At 40.3% G+C, this 22507-nt stretch overlaps 1 protein-coding gene across 4 annotated transcripts in view; it reads left to right on the top strand.

Annotated features, from left to right (window-relative positions):
- PDCD4 (programmed cell death 4) overlaps positions 1-22507 on the top strand; it is a 32778-nt gene extending 10271 nt beyond the window's left edge. For 3 of the 4 annotated variants that reach the window (XM_073354393.1, XM_073354392.1, XM_073354394.2), the window contains 10 exons: positions 4295-4594; positions 5176-5270; positions 7915-8028; positions 8262-8483; positions 13711-13808; positions 15690-15804; positions 16692-16799; positions 17883-17993; positions 19153-19292; positions 21819-22507. In XM_073354393.1, the coding sequence (XP_073210494.1) occupies positions 4295-4594; positions 5176-5270; positions 7915-8028; positions 8262-8483; positions 13711-13808; positions 15690-15804; positions 16692-16799; positions 17883-17993; positions 19153-19292; positions 21819-21879 (1364 nt within the window). In that variant the 3' untranslated portion in view covers positions 21880-22507. The remainder of the gene's footprint in view (positions 1-4294; positions 4595-5175; positions 5271-7914; positions 8029-8261; positions 8484-13710; positions 13809-15689; positions 15805-16691; positions 16800-17882; positions 17994-19152; positions 19293-21818) is intronic. The other variant, XM_073354395.2, reaches the window with a different exon arrangement.

Here is a 22507-nt window from a genome sequence, read left to right as displayed (position 1 = left end):
ACAAAAAAGATTCAGGAAATGTTTTTTGACAAATAGATTCCTTACTAGTCATATTAGTAAAGAAATTTGAGTCAGGCACATGTGCCTCTGTCCCCATGTGGCCTTGCACCCCCCTCCCATTCAGCCCCCTGGCTCAGTGCTGTCACCCCATTAGCTCCTGTGTCCCCACCTCAGTCTGTCCCCCACATTAGCCCTCCTGAATGCCATTGCATGACTCCCCTTCGCCCCCCAGAAGCCCTTTGTGCCCTGCTCTGTCTGTCCCTCCCCCGTGTCCTGTGCCACCTCCACCTGACCTCTGCCTCCTCCCTCTCTGTGGCTGGCTACCTTGGCTTGTGAGCTGGCTTCACTCTTGTGGTGCCACAGCAGCCCCTGGTGTGCGAAAGATGTAATTGCAGTGACTCTCTCTGGCAAAATGTATTTTCTGCGGGGGTTGGGGGAGGGAAGGGAAGGGAATCTGCAGGGGACATGAATTCTGCATGTGTACAGTGGCGCAGAATTCCCCCAAGAGTATCATATGGAAGCAGTTCCATACCTCTAATTGTTGCCCTTCTCTGCACCCTTTCCATTTCTAATATATCTTTATTTGAGATGGGGCTACCAGAACTGTTCTCAGTATTCAAGGTGTGGGCATACCATGGATTTATATTGTGGCAACAGTATTTTTTGTCATATTATCTATCCCTTCCCTAATAGTTCCTAGCATTCTATTAGCTTTTTTGACTACCACTGAGCAGATGTCTTCAGAGAATTATACACGATCATTCCAAGATCTTTGAGTGGTAACAGCAGATTTAGATTCTATCACCTTGTATGTATAGTTGGGAGTATGTTTTCCAATGTGCGGCACTTTGCATTATCAACATTGAATTTCATCTGCCATTTTGTTGCCTGGTGACCTAGTTTTGTGAGATTCTTTGGTAACTCTTAGCTAAGCCCAAAGCTGACTGCGATCTTGAGTAATTTTCTACCATCTGCAAACTTTGCCACCTAACTGTTCTCCCCGTTTTCGACATAACTTATGAATACATTGAACAGCACTGATCCCAGTACAAATCCTCAGGAGACCTTGCTATTTACGCCTTTCCACTGTAAAAATGACCATTTATTCCTACCCTTTGTTTCCTATCTTTTAAACAGTTACTGATCCACGAGAGGACCTTCCCTCTTATCCCATGACTGCTTACTTTGCTTAAGAGCCATTGGTGAGGGACTTTGTCAAACGCTTTCTGAAAGTCCAAGTACACTATATCCACTGGATAACCCTCGTCCTCTACATGCTTGTTGACCCTCTCAAAGAATTCTATTAGACTGGAGAGGCATGATTTCCTTTTACAAAAGCCTTTGTATTGCTAAACTCATCCTGATCATAAAGTTAATAGAAGATGAACTGGTTGTACTTGCTCAGTAAATACAATGAGTCTCAGGCTTTCTTTATACTAGAAAACTGGACTGACTTAACCAAATTATTGGCGATAAACCTAATGTAGGTGCACTGTAAGCAGATTAATTTTTGTTTAAATTGCTTTAGATGATCAGTTTTAAGATAAATTTATAATAAGCAAAGATTAAAGGTTTTAAGTGTGTCTACATTAGTGGTTGTATCAGTTTAACTAGATCCATTTCGCTAAACTGTTTCACTTTTTCATTATGGGTAAAGACTTTACTGATGTAGAATGCTTTTTATTGCAGTGAAACTTCAAAAGGAAATATTTTTTTCTATTTGTACTTAACTATTTATTTAAATTTTAAACACTTTTTAGAGAAGGAGGACTTGTGGCACCTTAGAGACTAACAAATTTATTTGAGCATAAGCTTTCATGAAGTGATCTGTAGCTCACGAAAGCTTATGCTCAAATAAATTTGTTAGTCTCTAAGGTGCCACAACAAATTTATTTGAGCATAAGCTTTCGTGAGCTACAGATCACTTCATGAAAGCTTATGCTCAAATAAATTTATTAGTCTCTAAGGTGCCACAAGTCCTCCTTTTCTTTTTGCGGATACAGACGGCTGCTACTCTGAAACTTTTTAGAGAGAAACTTATAGTTACTCTTCTCAAACTGCACTTAATGCATTTACCCAGCTGTGTAGTGGATGGCAAGACTATAGAGCTGAAAACATACCGGTAATTGTGTATGGCCCAGTGCCAAAACTAATGCTTAATTGTTTAACATATTCTTAGTCTAATGAAGTGACTAATTCTCACTGTGGTCTAGTTGCTTACAGAATTATAAAGGTAAGCTGTTTGTGCACGAAAGGGAAAAAGTATCTTCTCAATAGCCTTTGTTCAAATTTCTTTTTTTAAAGTAGTCATGTTAGGGTTAATTGTAAGAATGTAATGTTTCAGCATTGTAACAATGTGTTGGCCCTTCCAGGTTGAGGAGTACTTCTGGGAAGATTTCCACATTACTGATCTAGAGACTGAGACCAGAATTGAATGACAAGGGTTGACTGTAGCTTCACTCTTGTCACGCTGCCTGGTATACAACTAAGAGTGCCAATCTCAGGTCATATTGCCAAAATACAGGGCATGTATCGCAGACTGGTGGTATATTCTATCACCAAGCCAATAAACAATGTGTGCTTTCAGAGCACTATACTAGTTATTATGAAGCCAGAGACAGTCCCCTTCAGGCACTCTAGCCCCTCCTGCACCACCCGGACTTCTGTGATAAATGACCATTAAAAACCAGAAATAGCATATATTAGGTTCTTCCAACTCCAAGGAGCCAGACACACACACCCCAGATCAACATGTACTTACAGGATCTCACCAAATACCACGCTGCAGCCAATCTTTAGTAACCTAACTAAAGATTTAGTAATAAAAAAGAAGGTATTAAATGGTTAACGTGAATCATCTACAAATTCTGAAATCAGCTGTAATGTATTTCAGGGTTGATGTTAAATCTGCCAGTTTGTAAAAAGTTTCTCTGGTGCCTCTCAAATATTGGGGTCCTCAGTCCATTGTTCAAAACTTTTTTTGTTAGAAATCACAGTCCAGAAATGTAGAACAGGAAAGAGGCAAAGAAATGTCACACTCTCCAATTTATATCCCTCAGTCCATGTGCATGGAAAGTTACTGTCTTAGACATGGAGTCCGGGATCATATGTTCTATGTGCCTTGCTGAGTCGTGAGGCATTCATTGTCTACATGCTCTGAGGCATCCTCAGGAAGAGTTGATTCTCTTTAATGGCCTGTCAACCATAACTGGCTGGCTTTGATTTAAATTTGTCTTGGGCATGTTACCCAGGAACACATGTTTGAGATACAAACACATAGCAAAGATTCATAACTTCATATACAGTGATAATACATGAATATAAACAGGATAACATTGTTCAACAGATCACAACTTTTCTAGTGATACCTAACAAGGCATACTTTGCGCAAGATTTATTGCCATTGTATAATGGTGGTTGCCGCAATAATAGAGGGTCACTTCTTTTTTTTTTTTTTTTTATATAGTCACAACTCTCTCTTCAGTAGTAAGGGCAAAGCTGGCTCAGGGTAATTCTCACCCAGTCTCTTCCTGAGAAGCAAGAGAGCAGGGATCGCTAGGAAGAGTAGTTTTTTGGTGGCTGAGTTGTAAACCTGGGCTGGGGAAGGGCATTGTGGGAGATAAGAGGGTAAGTAAACCCCAGGTGTAAGCATTGTGTCCGGGAGTGTTTGCAGAACCAGCCCAATAAAGTTTAGTGAAACACTTTCTATTTGTATGCCATCGCACCTAGGTAAAGATTCCAATTTTTTAAAAAAGTTGTTTTACTGCTTATCAACCAATAAGCCAGTTTTTAATTGGTGGCATGCTGAGAAACTTCCAAGTTTTTACTTTTGCTCTTTATTATCTCTTATTTCTATTGCAGCCAGTGGTACTCTGTGAATTTTACTTAAGGAAAATGGATGTTTTACTGAGTTCGAGGGACATTACAAACTAAAGTAGCTCCATGCTTGTTTACAGAACCTCTTTACTTGGTTTATCTATTTGTAAATTGTTCATTCAGTTGCTCTTCACCCACCCGCATACATGTTCTTTGGCATATAGCCTAGGCAGAGGAGAAAGGGAGAGCTTTATTTCCCATTATGCCACTGCACCGGCAATGGAAAAGCAACAAATTTGCCTTAAATAAAAGTAATTGGAATGTGGTCAGGTACTTTGGTTCAGCAACCTTACATCTAATGTTTCTTTTATATTACAGGTTTCCATTTTAAACATGTAATTTTTTAAAATCATGATGAATATTTTGTATATGCTTAAAGCAGTAACTAGATTTTTCTTTGTGTCTTTTCTCTTTTGAGAACTTGATCATCTAAGTGACACTCCATTTTCTGGTGAGGAAGAAAATGGTGGAAGTGAGGAAATAAAGACAGAAATCAATGGAAATTGGATAGCTGCATCTTCCATTAATGAAGCTAAAATTAATGCTAGAGCAAAGAGGCGGTTAAGGAAAAATTCTTCTCGTGATTCTGGGAGAGGAGACTCTGTTAGTGATAATGGAGAGGCACTGAAAAGTGGAGTCACTGCACCAACAAGTCCAAAGGGAAAATTTCTGGACAGACGATCCCGGTCTGGAAAAGGAAGGGGACTACCAAAGAAAGGTTGGTGTAGCCTACTAAGAAGTGTCTCTGCTTATGGGCTCTTGTCTAAAGGCATGTTTTTCCATTGGGATTCTCTTCTCCCGAAACAACATTTTCTGTCTATCCTCCCATTCAGTAGTTCTTTTTTTAATGGTTGTATGGGGATGGCCACAGCAGACAGCGATCTTCAATAATGGATGTGGTGTGCATGCGCACATGCATTATTCATTATAGAAAGCACAATCAACTTCTTTAGGATACTACATTGTATTGTACATTATGATATAACAATCTACAGATCTTGAGGCTTACGATGGAATTTATATCAGGGATACTCCCTTTAATAACTTAAAGCACAATTATTTCAACCTTCAGCACTCTTCATGCTGCCTCATGTTGCTTACAGTTTCCTGACTCAAGTGGTGCAAAGCCCAAATGGCTGGGAGTGGAAAGATATTCTGCAAATACTTCTGCATAGTCTGGAAAATCTGAGACTTACACACATGTGCCCAAATGAGGCATGATAGTATGGAGATACTTTGAGCTCACCCAGCATTTACCATAAGCTGGCTGTCTTTTTTCACTTTGGCATGTTTTGTCAGGTGGTGCAGGCGGCAAAGGTGTTTGGGGTACACCAGGGCAAGTATATGACGTGGAGGAAGTGGATATTAAAGATCCCAACTACGATGATGACCAGGTGAGCAAATGTTTTTTTATATACAGTGCAAGTTTGAGATGGAAATAGCCTTTTTATTCACTGTAATTGATGTGACATTTGTAAAGGCTTGATCCTAAAGATGTTAAACACTCTGACCCTGATAAAGTGGATGCTTTAACTTTTTAAGCGCATGAGTAGGCCCATTCACTTACAAAGAGGTTGGAGTAGCCTGCTAAGGTGGTCTTGGTTTGTCTAGTGGGACTATTCATGCTTAAATTAAACATTTTGCTTAAAGTGCTTTGCTGGATCAGGGCCATGGTACTTAGCACCTTGCAGGATTAAGCTCTAATTCTGTATTTAAATTTAAAAATTCAAGAAAAAATGTTTTTCTCAGTTCTCTAAGAAAAAACTACCAAATTAATATACATTTTAATTACAATTTAATCTTTTTATAAAAATGCCTACATTCTTGTATTGGTTTTGTGAATGCTAGTTTTGTAGTAAACCATCAGGGTCTCTTACTACAATAATATTTTGCAATGTTAAGTTGGTATCAACAGAAGTGAAAACACATTCCATTTTCAGTATTTCATTACTGCTAGTGTTGGTACTGATTTTTTAGGCGCCTATTGCATATGGAGAAAAAGAGTAGTAGACAAATCAGGTTCTTGGCATATACTTTATGCTAGAGACACAGAGGTATAACTGCAAGTATGCGTGGTAGCTTTTTCTCTTCTTTGTTTTAAATTATTAGACATGAACACTAAATACTTCAGGTCTCTGAAGGAGTTCAAAGCCAGGACAGCTTTGTTTTTAACTTTCTGCAGTCGCTCATTGTACAGACTCTGTGCAGTTGGTAGAGGGGGAAAAACTGCTTATATGTTCCTTATCTTCAGTATTTGGGTATGAACCAAGATAAAATCAATTTCAAGGTGGAATACTGTGGCTTTTTAATACCGTGGTGCACATCAAATCTAGGAAATCAGCTTGATGCTCTGCTTTGAAGGTAAAATATAGATCTAATGGCTGAGGTCAAAAGATTCTTTAACGGTGGTGTTGGCACCGCTGCCCACACTGTGTCACAGCTTAAGGGGGTGTATCTTGACAGCTAAGTAGAGAGATGCATAAAGTAGTCACTTGTATTTTTGGCCCTCTCAAATAGTGTATAGTAGCTTGTTGAGGGCTGAGAATAGATAGTCTGAATCTAAGGCTACAGCCAATATTTAAAGAGCCTAGGACAGAGGTCCCCAAACTCTGAGGTGCATCCCCTAGGGGGGGTGCTGAGGAATGTTCGGGGGGGGCATGGTGGGGCCTGGGCCAGCCCCCACAGTGGGTGGGGTGGGAGGCACCACCTAGCCCTACTGCAACTGTGGGTTTGTTCCTGGCCCCAGCCCTGCCCCCAGCTGTGGCCCCAGCCTTGCCTCCTTGCTCCTGTCTGTGCCCACCCTGAGGGCCGGGGGGGTGGGGAGGGTGTGCTCCTGGCAGGGATGCAGACGGGGTAAGCAGGGGGCATGACTGTGTGAAAAGTTTGGGGATTTGGGGCCTAGGATAAGTGTGTCAATGTCCACCCTCAAGTGTGGCTTTCCCTTCCAGTGCTTACAGTTGAGTGGATCACAGGGAGTTAGACCCAGTTAAAAAAAACAAACAAACTCCCAACATTTAAAAATCAAGCCGAACTGCTATGTTCAGACCATGTTAAGTATTGATTTCCTATTTAGCTTCCCCATTAGGCAGCACCGTGTTACACCTTTTGTCCAACCTGTACTCTTCCCTGTGATGGCTCTCTTGTACATGGAGGCTGCAGTTCCCCTCTGAACTACAACTTAATACCATATGCAGTGTGCAGCACAGACTATGTCATGGTGGTCCAGGACAGTAATATATCTATTTCTGTCCCCCCCAACCCGACATAATCTGTTACCAAATTGTCCTTCCATCCCATTCCTTCCACACACACACACATCCCTATCTACCTGCTTACCTCTGAATATTAGCAGGTCAGTCCAGGAGGAGTGGGGAAGTGAGGGATATGGAGCAAGATTGGCTGTGCTGGAGTTCTGGTTCTTAGGCTTATATTGCCCTGCAAGGTCAGGCTTCCCAGTGGCCAATTGCTGCATGAACTCTTCCCCCTTGTGAGTGCCTCTAACTGACTTTACCAAACACCCTGAAAATTAAATGCCCAGTCCTTTCCCTCCTTCACACTTTTTACATGTTATTGGCTGTCGGCCGTGTAGCTGTTATGAAAAACAGGCTGCTTCTTGATTGGGAAGGGTAGAGTAGCTTGTGGGGAAAGATACAAGGTGTCTGGTTAAGCTTTTGCCTTCCTGCAGGGCTGGATATGAGTTTGTCTCCTTCCCTTCCATATATAGTACATGACAACTTTGTTTCTAACAGTATGGTGCCAGAAGAATCCTAGGTGCTTACAATGTTGGAAGTTACAATGTTACTTACTTGTAAATACAGCTTTTATATTTTAGGGAAATGTAATCTTTGTTCCAGAACTGATCAGCTTCCACAAACTGATTACAAAGGCATGATGCAGTCATTGCTGATAGAAATCTTGGCTGCTAGTACCAAAGATGATTTAAAAGCATTTAAGCTCTGCAATAAAGAGAGCAAGGGAGATGCTGTTGCTGTTTAGATTCAGTATCTGATTTATTTTATTTATTTTTTTTTTAAACAGGAGAATTGTGTCTATGAAACTGTAGTTCCACCTTTGGATGAAAGAGCATTTGATAAAACTTTAACACCAATGTTACAGGAATACTTTGAACATGGAGATACTAATGAAGTTGCGGTATGTCTGATAAGTTGTATTTTTAAAAATATCACACTTGACATGGGAAGTCACAGCCAGTTACAAACGAGATTATTGAGGTGCTGATATGGAAATGCACAGTTAAAGCATCCAAACAACCTTCTCTCTGCCCTTGTAGTGATCATTTGAATTTTTTAAAATTAAATCTTTAAACTGTTTTATTAATATTTTTTTATGAAAATGTTAATATATTTTCTTCAAATCTTATTTAGGAGATGCTGAGGGATTTAAATCTTGGTGAAATGAAATACAGTGTGCCAGTGTTGGCCGTATCATTGTCATTAGAGGGGAAGGCTAGTCACAGAGAAATGACATCTAAGCTCCTCTCTGACCTTTGTGGGACAGTAGTGAGCACAAGTGATGTGGAAAAATCGTTTGATAGGCTACTTAAAGAACTACCTGAATTGATGTTGGATTCTCCCAGAGCGCCACAGGTATGCCTACAGACAGCCCTTTGCACCAGATCTTTGACTTTTGGCCTCCATGGCTAGTGTTGTTCAATTTACACCTTATTTCATGAAGCAGTTTATGTATTTTAGTGGCATTATCATTTATATGCTATAGCTCCCTTCTGTCTCACCACGCCCCTTCCTAACTCCCAGATTGATGTTTTAATTTGAGAAGTTTCCCGTTTTGTTTTTTTAAATTTGTGTAGCAAAACTAACCCTTATTCAAGTAGTCTCCCTAGAGGTGCCCCACCTACCTCTGAGCAGAGATTTTTTTGCTTGTAGTAGTGCCCATTTTTAGCCCTTGCTGGCACTCCAGATATTCTTGTGCCCCATTGCAAGGATACATAAAGCTGTGAAGGCAAACTGCCCTCAGTTCCTTCTCAGCTGCCTAATGGCTTGAGACAGAGCTTCTACTGTGCACACTTCAGCTTTGCTCTAGCTTGGCCTCAAGTCTTTAGTTCAGTTTTAGTTCTTTTGATAATCGTACTGTAGCACAGAGGGTCTCCTGTTCTTTGCAAACAACTCTTATCTCAACCTGACAAACGCATGTCTTGCAGGGTATTTATTATTCATCAAGAGTAGCATGGTAAGGTATCTACGGAAAGCTCTTAACTTGTCAAGGTTCATAATTGTTGCAAGCTGTACGTACATGTAATATATAAAGAATATATTTATATAAAAATATGCTTTATAGACTTGACATAAAAGTTAGTCACTCAGGGACAATATGTTTCTGTGGTGTCCCATTCAAGCAGGAGGGAGTTGTCATATCAGCCTAGTTTGTTATGATGTAAAGCAAGACTAGGTTGTTTAGCCTTGCTCTATCCTAAAACTGTCAATGGGGGTAAAAAAAGGAACATTACAACAGACAAAACCTTACAAAGGCTCAGCCTGTCTGAATAAAGACAAAAGACTGATTCAATATCGGAGAGAGAGGAGGAAGACACTCTTCCTCCTTCCAGTGAGGAGACATTTTGGGAGCAGGGATGTTCTCATGGAAAAATTGGATCCTGGTTCCTGTGAAGCCAGCCAGCTCTTTAACAGACTGAACTTGGCAGGGAAAACCTACTTTATTAAATAGGAAAGGTAACTGTTAATAAGCATAGACAGGTTTGTAGGTTTTAGGATTTTGTTTTGATTTCATTTGTTTCCACCACTCTCCGGTTCTTAGTTAACTCTGTATTCTTTTTTAAGTAAACCTACTTTTGTTTCGTAGTAAGTGCTCACATGTGATGTGTGGATTTAAAAAAAATTATTTATTTATTTATTTATTTTTTTACAGGAACAGTAGTTTAAGGTAAAACTAGTGAACTGGGGTACACTGCTCCTTTGGGGGCAGAGGATCTGGGATTTCTTTGATTAGCCAGAGATGGGCTGGATATCACAAGGGAATGATTCAAAGGGACTCTGGGGCTGGGGTACACCTGTTCATCTGCAAGGGAAAAACAGGGCTTGAACAGCCCAGAGGAGAGAGCTCCCTAACACCACCAGCCTGTTAGCCATTCAAGCAAACACCCAGTTACCACAAGCAAGACTTCATTGTGTTGCAGGCAGGTGGGTAACAAGGTGACTCTCAATCCTGGGTACCCAGAGAACCATCACAAATACCTTTTAAGTTTATTTGGAGGGTTTGTATTTAATACCCTGCCCCCCAAATTCTGAGGGGTTTGCCTGAGGGGTTATTGTCGACCAGGTATTCCAGTATCCCTGGGTTTCAAGTGTATCCCATATCTGGTGTGTGGGAGATACCCACATCTCAGCCAAGTGCAAGACCTCAGTTTCTAAAAGTAGATCTAGGAAAAAAATAGATTAAACTTTGGCTCCTCGTGATGGAATACTGCCTCTGACCAGCCTTGAATCCAGGCCTAGATACCACCCCCACTGCCCTGGACATCCGCCTCCGAGTGATCAGGGTGATGTGTTGACTCCCCAACCCCCACCTAGGTCTTCATAATCTTAGATCTTCCAAGAACAAGCATTCTGGATCTCCTAAGATAGAGCCTACGTCAAAAGAGCTTCAGTCACCATCAAGATGGACCATTTGGGACTTTTTTATTCTCGTACCTTCCTCACAACTAAAAGAGTTGTGAGGGTTGTTATGGAGCATGGTAGACAACATCCTACTAAGTCTACACTGGGTCAGTAAAGACCAAAAGCACCTCAACCTCTTTGGGTGTAAAAACTTCTCCTGTGCAACACTCCAGTTTAGAAAAGAGAATTATCAGACTTTGATGGCAAACTATGATCACACCAAATATGGCAAACTCAACACTTTTTTTAAATGATCATCTTTCCTTCAGAACACTGGGAACAGTTCTAGGCTACCATAACTAAGGGTCATCTGTCAGCATGGACCATCTTGCAAGCTTCCCTACATGCAGTTGACACTGCAGCTTGTTCCATCTCAACTGCTATTGTCATGTCAAGCATTTTGGCTGCAGCTGTCGGATTGCCTAAGGAGGTTCAGATTACTGAAGAAGACCTTCCCTTTGGTGGACTGATGCTTGAGTGAGTCCACCAACTAATCCTTGCACACCTTTACTGGATTCAAGGGCCACACACAGGTTTCGGTGTTTATATGCAACTGCAGATAAAAGAAAATTTAGCAGAGCCCAAACGACAGAGAAATCCCATCTGGTCCAATTCTTCAGCTTTCATAGACCAGCCAAACTGCCTTAGAGACCAAGATATCAAAAGAAGAGGCCTCCCACTATGACCACTAATATCAGCCAGCCTTGTGTCGTCATTTAAACCTCAAATTTGGTGGTGTAGTTGAGGGTTCAGAACAACTCTATCTTGGGATTCTTCAGTTACAACATACTACCTGTTTCCCTTCCTTTGGAGATAGTTTCTCCAGTTTTCAACCTGTATGGGAGCAAATTACATCTGACAAATGGGTTTTGGAGGTTATAACCTCAAGTTACTCAATCCATTTCCCTGTCCCTCCTTAGGGACTCTCTTTTTCACGAACATTTGCTGAGATAGGAGACCACCTCCCTTCTATGCATAGGAGCCATGGAACTTGTTCTAGTCTGCCACAGAAGGAAGAGGTTTTACTCCAAGTAATTTCTGGTCCCCAAAAAAGAAGGGGGGATGGAGATCAATATTAGATCTTGACTTCCAGAACCTTCATGAAATTACAGAAATTCAGAATGGTAACTCTTGCAAATATACTTCTGTCATTAATTCCGGAGATTGTTTTGCAGCCTCGACCTCCAGGGCACATACCTTTTGTAAGAGGAGTGAATGGCAATGTGAAAAGTATCTAGTATAGAGTGTTCCGCTTCAGCCTTTCATCTGCCTGCCAGGGTATTTCCAAAGTCCTAACAGTAATAGCTCTTCACCTTTATCAGTGAAGAAGAAGACTCTTCCCCTACCTTGACGATTGGCTGTATGATGCATGACCAGAACTTGAAGTTCTCTCTGCAATACAGACAGCCATGATCCTATTCTGCAACCTAGAACCTCAAAATGATACAGAAAAATCCATTCTAACTATACTTCAACAGATTTCATAGAAGCTTCTTTGGATGCTGTAACATTCAGAGTGTGCCTCCTTATGGACAGACTTAGGACACTGACCAGACTTACTGCCAAAATTCAAAATAAACCCCCATACCAATGGCAACAAATTGCCTCCAACTGCTGAGTCGTTTGGCAGGTTATACTTTTGTCACACAACATGCTAGCTACATCTTTGTTGTGTCCAGGTTGCTCCAGAATTGTTTATATCCCCAACAAACATGGTCTAGGCAAGTTGGTGTCTATCCCTGGTTGGGTGCTAGATTCACTTGGTAGAACGACCTATCCAAAGGCTGTGCAGGAGTTCCTTTACCCACCCTCTGCCTATCATCTACCATAATTTTGGTTGCACCAGTTGTGGGATGGGGAGCTCTGCTTTGGTGGGGGAACACACTATCCAGAACAAATGGTTGTCTCGAGTCTCTCCTACACATCAACCTCCTAGAATTATGGGCAATCAGAAATGCCTGTATCCACTTTCCTTCCTTAATCAGAAGCCAGTCTGTCAGTCATGAGACAATGTAGCCTGAACATTCTACCTAAATCATCAGAAAGGGATGAGATCCCCTTTTTTGTGCTGAAGCAATAAAGCTATGGAATTGGTGTATAGCCAATCACATTCTCTCAGCACACCATGACTGATGCTCTGAATTCTCCCAGGATTATGAGTGGGAGCTGGACCCTTGAACCCTCAGATTTTTCTGACCTGGAGGTTTCTGCAAGTGGACATCTTTGCAGCTGCCGCCAACGAAGTGCGAGAAAGTCTGGGTCATCAGTCTTTGGGAGATGTCTCTCTCATTTGTTGAAATGAGGGGCCTTCTCTGCATATCCTCCAACACCATTGATTCCGAAAGTATTGCACAAGATCAATCAAGGCAAAGCCAGAGTTACTCTAGTTGCACCAACTTGACTGAGGCTGGTTTGGTACGCTTACCTGATGTGCCTTGCTTCTTTTCCATCTTTTCAGCTTCTGACCATTTCCTGTCTGCTGTCTCAGGATACTGTGGTCTGTCTGTCCATCCTCTAACTCTGGCACTGTTAAATGTACCAATGGTTCAATTTGCTAAGCAGCAACCTGGGCATCAGTGCACACTTTCTCCGTGCAGTACACGTTGATACATGCTTCTAGATTGTTGGTGGTTGTCACGGCAGTCCTTTCTTCAGTATTGGATTCAGCTCCAAAGATTTGTCTTTCTTCAAGGGATACCACTCAGGAGTCACCTGAAGTGAAGCCCCCACAGGCTAATATTAAAAGAAAGAGAAGTTACCCATCTTGTGCAGTCACTGGAGTTCTTCTAGATGTGTGCCCCTATGGGTACTCCACTACCTGCCTTCCTTCCCCTGTGCTTCAAAGTTTTATCTTGCGTGACTTCATGGTAGAGAATGAGCTGAGGGTGGCATGCCTGTACATCTGTGTATATCCTTGGTATGGGGCATGAGGATGACAAGCTCATGACTAGATCAAATGGGCACTGCTATTGAAAATCTCCAATCAAAGATGCATGGGGTCTGTGTGCACCCAAAGTGGAGCACCCATAGGGACATACGTCTTGAATAATTCCAGCTACTACTCAAGGTGAATAACCTCCACATTTTAAAAACAAAACCTAAATAACTATGCAAGTTTAAAATGTCTGTTCGGAAATCCTGTGGAATTCAGTGTCTCAAAAATATTTCTCTTCTGTTGCAGTTAGTGGGCCAATTTATTGCTAGAGCAGTTGGAGATGGGATTTTATGTAGTACTTACATAGACAGCTACAAAGGCACCGTGGATTGTGTCCAGGCTCGGTAAGTGATTGCTCTTTGTAGTTAGCGTTTATAGTTCAGTTTTTTTTTTTTTTTTTTTTTTTTTAAATTCTGAGCAAGCAAACCAGTAATTTGGTATTTTAAAATAAAGTAGGTGTGGCCACTCGCTTCTATTATAAAAACAAGTCAAGAACAACAACAAAAACCCTCAAAGGAAGCCTGTCACACACAAAACCGCCCCAGACTTTTAAACCAAGAGATACTAAACATTTCTGGCAAACTCGATCTTAATATCTAGTTGAATCTATTTAACTCGGCAGTAAACTAAATTTGACTAGCATTTTTGCAAACTGAATTCTTACAGTTTAACCTTTCCTCAGCCACTTAAAAAGAGTTTACTAACTTATATTTAAGAAAAATTCTGATCAAATCAGAAACTATTAGGGAGCGTTTTGCTTTAGAAAAAGACTTCATATGACCAGTAGGTAAATACAGCGTCAGGAGAAGCAACATAAGGATTTTGTGAAATAAACAATTAAACCCTTTTTGCTTCTTGTCTTGGGAAGGTTTGACATTCTGTGCAGCACTTTCTCAAACTTTCTGTTGTCCTATATGTATATGAGGACTCAGTTTCAGAGTCAAAACTGTTTGAAGGAGCAGCCTATGTGCAAGGGGTGGGGAGGAAAAGAGACTTTTGAAAAATACCTTCAGATTTTGGAAACATCAGTTTTTGTGTGTAGTATTGACTTTTCAGGCTTGGTTTTTGGAGGTGTTGAGCACTCATAACTTCCATTGACATAAGTTAGTGCTGTTGGTACTTCGTACCTCTGAAAACTAGGCTACTGTTTAGGTTACCTATCTTTGGGCACCCAAGTGTGAAAACTTTGTCATTCAATTATGAAAATCATTTTACTGTGGTTGAAGGATTTTTGGTCCCAGTAATTAAGTATATTCATACATTTAGCATGGCCACCTCCACTTTTGAGACAGTTACTTCTCACCTCACCTAGCCACTCCCAAATAGTGAGTACAGTTCTCCATAATATGGCTACGATCAGCCTGAATAAATGGCTGAGTATTCCTCCCTGTTCAGGTATATGGTAGACAATCTGGATCTAAGATTTTTCACACCCAGTTCCTCTTCCCAGTGAGGTGGCAAGCTTCCCTAGTTCCCCTGTCTCTTTGGAAACTCTGTGTATGGTGTTCCTCTGCTGAAGCACCATTTTGTCTCCAGACCTCGGGCGTCCCAGAACTCTTTGAACCCAAAGGGACTAACCATTCTCCAAGGTAAAGGCACTTCAGGTTTAGCCACGTGTTTGGAGACTTAGATTACTAAGCAAATGCAGGGCCTTGAGAGACCCCAGATTTTACTCTAGAGGGAATCCAATACGCTTTTCCACTGGGTAGAGGAATGTCTGAGGTCCTGCCTTGACAGTTCAGGTAGGCTGCTACTACTATGTCCCTGTCAAAATGTAGCTGAAGGGAAAAGTTGGTGGGGAAGAGATCTTCAGGAAGCTCACCTGATGGCTGTCAGTTCCAGGTTGTCAGTGTGGACCTTGCATTGCTGAACAGACCGTGTCTTCTGAACTATCTGTGATGAAGTGTGAGCACATCATCTGAAGAGGATGGCATTTGTGATGTATATTTGTTGGGTTGCCTTGAAATAAGGGGTAAACTTTCTTGGAGTTGGATCTCCCTAGTCTCTTATTGTGGGAAGTTATTACTAGTTGAGTAGAAGCAAGTAGGTGTTCTGTCATCTTGTGTCAAGTGAGGGAAGGATAGTTGATGATGATGATGAAATTTGGAACATATCCTGTCTCACAGAACCAAGTCTTGACATAAGGGAAACTCCTTGTTTTCTTTCTTCCCTCCTCTGTAGTGAATTTATGTAAATAATTTTGTAATACAACCTTTGCTTTATAGAGCTGCATTGGACCGAGCTACTGTGCTGTTGAGTATGAAAAAAGGTGGAAAGCGTATAGACAGTGTATGGGGATCTGGCGGTGGACAGCAATCTGTAAAACATCTTGTTAAAGAGGTAGCTAATTTTTACAATACCTGTCTTGTGGGGGTGGGTGGGTGTGTGTATCAACGCTCATGCAGATTGACTAGGAGGGAGGAAAGAGATGCATTACCCCTGCACCTAAATTGTATTCTGCTGTTCTGAAATGTGTATTTATCATGAATTAAAGATGTTGACCGTTACATTGACTGAAAAGGATGTTTGTCCTCTGTAGGCTTGTGTAGTACTTCGTTTTGTACAATGAACACCCTAAAGATAATACCTGCAATTAAGAGTTTATGATCTTAAAAAAGATAAGAAGCCTGAGAAATCCAGAGGTGGGGATGATTGTATTTAATTAGTCTCCCTTTTGGCCTCATGGCTGAAAGGTAGCTTTTTCAGAGACTCCAATTAGGATAGGGAAGAAGCAGCAGCAAGCTTGGGATACATTCCAGATACTAGTAGAAAATTTAAAGGAAGGAGTCTGTGACTTTGAGGTTGCAAATCTGGCTTAGTTGGAGAATGATCATGCCACCATAAGTAACAAAAAATGGGAGAAGATTTGGAGAAAAGAGAATGAGTTTGATCTTAGCCATATTAAGCTTGATTGTCCCATGTGCATTTTATCAAGCATTATTTCTAATTATGGGCTGCATGTTAAACATGTGTATGCAGACGCTGCATCTTTTGAAATGGTGTCTAGATAAGTGTTCAGCTTCATACTATCTGTATAGTTAGACATAACTTCTCAATTTAAGATGTGTGTTTATTAAAACACTAGTTGCGGTTTGGGATACAAGTTTTTTTTAAAATGCATGTCACTAGCTTGTTGCTCAGCTGAGCAGTGGATTTATCAGATTAATTGTCAGATTGTAAATTATACCTAGTGTGTTTTTTTGTTGGTTTTTTAACAAACCAAATAGATTGATATGTTGCTGAAGGAGTACCTACTTTCTGGAGATGTATCAGAAGCTGAGCGTTGCCTTCAGGAACTAGAAGTGCCTCATTTTCACCATGAACTTGTATATGAAGTAAGACAGAAATCGGACTCCTTTTTATAACTTTTTTTAAATTGTGGATAAATGAGCAGACTCTAGGTTTAATTTCAGGGTGGATGTGCAAGTAATGTTAGTGGAATCTGAAGTTCAGCTCCCAACTATTAACGATATCAGATATATCTAAATTCTCTAAGTATAGTGCATGCTACTTGTGCTTGGGTAAACTGTTGGTGCCTTCAGGAAGGTGTAAAATTAAACTGTATTTATTACATGAACAGGACAGTTACTGGATATGTTGTACTAAAAGAGCCATTTCACAGTTGTCTGCTGTGGAATAATGGCGAGAAAAAACCCATGCTTGTTTTGTAGTTTTGTTAAACCGAGATCATCTTGTTGGTAGTGCTGTGAGCTATTTATTACAGCAGGTTTCAAGCAGATGGATTGCTCTTTTTAATAGGTCTTTTACCACTTCTGTTAAGTTATACAGTCAATCCTTCACCAGTGGAGGATTGCTCCCTGTGGTATACTGTCTAATCTATTTTAAATGCCCTGAAGAGAGGGAGGAGAGACTATTCCACCGTCTAATACTGCCTTCTGTCAGTACATTTTTGCTGATACTGAACCTAAATTTTTCCTTTTTTATAAATTTGCTTCTTTGTTCTCAAGAAGCTCTTTCTGTCGTGGTGTTTACACCCTTCAAATGTGTGTAAATTTTAATTCTCCGTTGTGGTGTCTGTTTGATGCAAACACATGAAATCAGAAAGTAGAGCCATCCACACTGCTGCTAACTGATGCCTGAGTATAGGGTCATGTGATTTAGAGTACCTCTAGAAATAGTCCAGAAAGCTTTTGTTTTTTCTCTCCTCTTCACTGGTGGTTTGTATTCCTATGGTAACATCTTCCTTGTTTTTATGCTTCCTATCCTTACTCAAATAATTTTTCCACCACATACTTTTTTGTTATATTGTAGTATACTAGCATTGTATGCACGTGATAAATATACATTTCTCCATGTGGAAATTTTACAACTCTGTTTGCAGCATTCACTTTTCATTTCTTGTAAGATGTACTTTTGCACGGTTTTTTAGTTAAACACTTCGTCTTGCTTTATTTTAGGCAATTGTGATGGTTTTAGAATCAACTGGAGAAACAACCTTTAAAATGATGCTTGATTTGTTGAAATCCCTCTGGACGTCTACTGTCATTACTCTGGACCAAATGAAAAGAGTAAGTGTATTTTTCCAAAATAGAATTGGAATAGTACACAAAAAATTGTGTGTTTTCAAATGTCATTCCTGTTTTACACCTTTCCTTAAACTGTAGATGGTGATCCATTGTTATCAATGGTACTGCTATGGTTCTGTTTGCCCTCCGGTGACTTGTACAAATAGGCTTTAGCGGATGTTACACATTTATTGGTTTATTTTGGAATCAAGGCGGTAAAAATGCATTTTAACAGTGTTGTCTTGTGGCGCTTCAGAGTTGAGAATAATTTAAAATATGTTCTAATAACAAGGAAACTTTGAGGTGTCTTACTGAATTATGTGCTTTAATTACTAAAAATTTAAATCTTTCATAATGTTGCAATATAAAATAGGGATGTTTTTATGGAGTTTGACCAGCCATACTTACTGAAGTACCTTATTTGGATTTACTTGATTTTTTAAAAAAAATTACTTAGAGTATAAAAACAAAATCATTTAGCTATATCTGAATTAAATTGTGGTTCTGCCATAAGTCCTGAACAAGTGACAGCATATAGCTGTGTTGTCCCATACACTGGAAACCACTCTGTGACACATTCACAATTTGTGATGAACATCTGATGAAGTGAGCTGTAGCTCACGAAAGCTCATGCTCAAATAAATTGGTTAGTCTCTAAGGTGCCACAAGTACTCCTTTTCTATTCACAATTTAGTTTCCATCTCCGCCATACCGTCTGCGCCGCTTCCCTTGCTCTGGGGGAAGTGATTTGTGTCAGGCATGGATTTTTCAGCTGTCCGAGCTGGTGTGTTAGGGAGATGGCCCATTCTTTGCTTAATGATCAGAGGAATAGTAAAAACTCCAGAAACTGCTCCCTCTCTGATGTCACTACCCATGTGACTGTAATATACAGGCAAGTTAGGCTGGTGACAGTCAGGTCCTCTGATTTTTGGGACTCTTAAAATTCAGTTCATCTACCTAGGTAAGTAGATACATCTAGGTAATACTGTATTCTATAGTGTGGTGTTAACTTGCACCTGAGATGGTATAGATTCCTTGAAATTATTTTTAATACTTTTTAAAGATAAATAAATTACTTGGATTATTATCCCTTCAGAGTATAAAAGGGGTAATCTTTCTTGTAGCAAAATGTGACTTCATTACACTAAGTCCGATATTGCAGGGTTATGAACGAGTTTACCGTGAAATCCCAGATATTAACCTGGATGTGCCACATTCATACTCTATGCTTGAGCGGTTTGTAGAGGAATGCTTTCAGGCTGGAATCATTTCCAAACCACTGAGAGACCTCTGTCCTTCAAGGTACTTTTTCATTTAATTATAAACAGAGCTGTTATATTAAGTTTGCTTGACATTTTCCCATTCTAAGATCCTGTCTTCAGTTGCTTAGAACTTTGCCAAACTTTAAGCATTTAGACTGAAACTTTCCATGCTCGGTACCTGCCTGAGGCTGACTTCTTTTGGAAAATATTGGCCAAAAGGGTAGAGCAGTTGCTGAGAATGAACCTAGGAAATAATACATTGTTTGGTCACTGTTTAAAAAATCGTGCCACCTTTTTCTTTGGAAAGCTCTAGAGCTCCCATGCTTTGGACCAGGAATTTGAAATTTGGCAGGAGGTGGCCGTTGTCAGGGATGTGTCTTTTGCCATCCCTATGAAAATTTGCCCAAATTTGGTCAATTTATAAGCCTTTGAAAACTCAGTTAACACATGCTCTTATACGTCTTAGTTTTTAACCGCTACATTCCCCAAAGATTCCATCTGCACTTGGCATATGCCGCTCCAGGACTTTCCCTGTAATTGCAGTTCCAGCCTGCTGCTGGCCATGCCTGAACTGAGAGCAGGGAGACAGTCTCATCTGTGTTCTCAAGGAGACCCCCTTTTTGGTAGCATGAAGTTGCCTGATTTGAATGCAGATGGGACAGCAGCGTTAGAAGGAGAACTGGAAATAGCTGTGTGAAGAGATTTGGACAAGGAATTGGGGGTGGGGAATGATGACACTGAGATTGGGTGATGAATTGGGGAGGGAGGTTAGGGATGAGTAATATGGGGGAGGGGCAGCAACTGGAGGCCAGGGTTACAGGGAGAGACAGATTGGATGAGAAGCTGGGAGTTGGAGGAACTGGAACTGGCTGGGCAAGGAGATTAAGACTGGGAGTCCGGAGGGGTAAGTGTAGGACCTGCTGGGCAAGAGGACTGGGTTGTGAAGCTGTGGGGAAGAGACAGGACTGGGATAGGGAGAGGTTGGAGGAGATGGATAGAAGGGTCAAACATGGGAGGTGGGGGAAGGGAGTGGGAAACAGAGGTAGAAGAGCCTCTGCCCACTTGATCAGACTCCCTTCCAGAAACTGGAATGGAAACTGAGAATTCCTGAGTCTCGCCCTTTCTGTGCTGTCAGAAAGTATTCGTGAAACCCAGTGACAAAGTGTCCAATAGCTTTGTTATGCAGATAACAATCTACTAGTGCTATCAGTTACTCTGTTACCTCAAGGGGCCAAGCTCTGTGGTGCATCTAAAGGTTTCACCCTGCTGATTAACCATAAAGGTGTTATGATGCCACATGATGGAATTTGTTTAAGTGTTCTTTTTTAAAACCTAGGAATTTACACACAACTACATTAAAAGAACATTATTAAGGATGTGAAGTCAAGCACACAAAAGTTAAGAAATGCCAGGAAATGTGCAACCTTAATTTGGCCCCTTGAACATATGCATTATGATGCAGTCTTTATTACATGGTCTTGTTTACTATTTTTTCCACAGGACCCCTGCCTCAGTTAGTGCACAAGATAGATAATGCTCATGTAATGAGCAACTATTCAATATTTTGTTTTATGCTCATTGTTCAGTAGGTGGCCCCATGTCTTATTTCCTGCACTCTGGGGCATTGAGCTCTTAACACTGTACTCATTTTTCACTTTTTTAAAAGTGAGTTTTGCAAATTGCTACCTATTCACAAGTCATTGTTACTGTGGGTTAAGTTATATACTATATTTTTAAAGGTCCTTTTTTATTTGATCTGCAAAAAATTAGGTTTCTTATACAGAAATTATCTTCCTGCTGGCAAAGTGAGCTTGTAAAATTGTAATGAGTTTATTCTCATCCCAGAGAGAGCCAACATAAACGAGGGACTTAAAAATTGTCCCTTGTTCTGTTCTTTGAGGAGTTAAATCCATTAGGTTTTATACTGACATATTCCCTGGTATAGTTTTTTTAAATCATCATTTAAAATTAAAGCTCCATTATACTTCAGTTCTAGTGACTATATGTAGAAGCACTATCAAAATAACTTTTTGTAACCTTTAATTAAACCTCTCTCCTCCCCCGATTTAATGTTTGCAAAACACTTTGAGCTTTGTAATTGGAAGGTCCTATAAAATGTGCAAAGGAATATAACTTTCTGTCCTAGAGATTATTCCTCCCACTTGGGTTTGAGGCCCAATGACAGGGCAGCATAGGGAAGGATGCTTTGCATGACTTTGTACTTCTCCTGCTCTTTGGCTAAATAGAGGTGCAGTATCTTGGCTGTCAAACTAGCACCTTTCTCAGGTTCTAACACTACATAGAATTCTAAGAAAGGGAGAATTCCTGCCTGCTAAGAAACTTGAGTGTCAAGTTTTGAAAAGCCTAGTATAAATACACAAATGGTGTTCTGTGTAGAATATTCAGATTAGCAAGAATTTGACAGGTAATATTGCTGATCACCAGCCACCTCCATGTTACTCCCAGGACCTGTGAAGTGGTGCAGGGATCACTCTAAACTATGGTAAATAAAGAAGGACTATTGACAATGTAAAATTATAATCTTGTATTTTGTTTTTCCTTACAGGGGAAGGAAGCGCTTTGTAAGTGAAGGAGATGGCGGTCGTCTTAAACTAGAGAGCTACTGAGTACAGGAACCAACTCTTGCAGCCTTAGATGTTTAAAGGGAAAAAATATATTCTTTATCTAAATTGTAAGAGTTGCTTAGCACAGTTCATATTTTTTTAAAAGCACTTGTTTTGGGTACAAATCATTCTGAAATAGTTTTGTAAATTTATATTCAGGAAGGAAATTTCTTTCTCTGGGCATATAGTAGAACAGAACAAGTAACCACATTTCAGTGGTGGTGCCTTCAAATAACTTACCCTTTTGTAAGTGCCATATGTTTGACCTAATCATTCCATGTTCTGCATTGATGTCTGACTGCCACTCCTTTCCTTCAAGGACAGTGTTTTTGTAGTAAAATCACTGGTTTAAACAAAGCTTTATTATAGAGGGGTCAAGTTAAGCTGCTGTAACCTCATTTTGGCTGCTGCTGTCGAAATGCTGTGCTTCAGGAGGAAAAATGGTTATTTCTTTAAAGAATCTAAAAAATGGATTGGTCATAAGATGTATTCATCTTTTCCAGGGGAACACACTGATTGGTCTTAAAGACCAGTGCAGTAAAAGGTGGCTGGAACATCTATTTCTCTACAAAACTGGAAAAAATGAACAGTTCTGATAGAATGCATTACAAAATAAATTTTTGTAAAGCTA

Source organism: Lepidochelys kempii, chromosome 7 (genome assembly GCF_965140285.1).
Source record: "Lepidochelys kempii isolate rLepKem1 chromosome 7, rLepKem1.hap1, whole genome shotgun sequence".
NCBI classification, from domain to species: Eukaryota; Metazoa; Chordata; order Testudines; family Cheloniidae; genus Lepidochelys; species Lepidochelys kempii.
The sequence above is the reverse complement of the archived record's forward strand: the minus strand, read 5'-3'. Positions and strand labels throughout refer to the sequence as shown.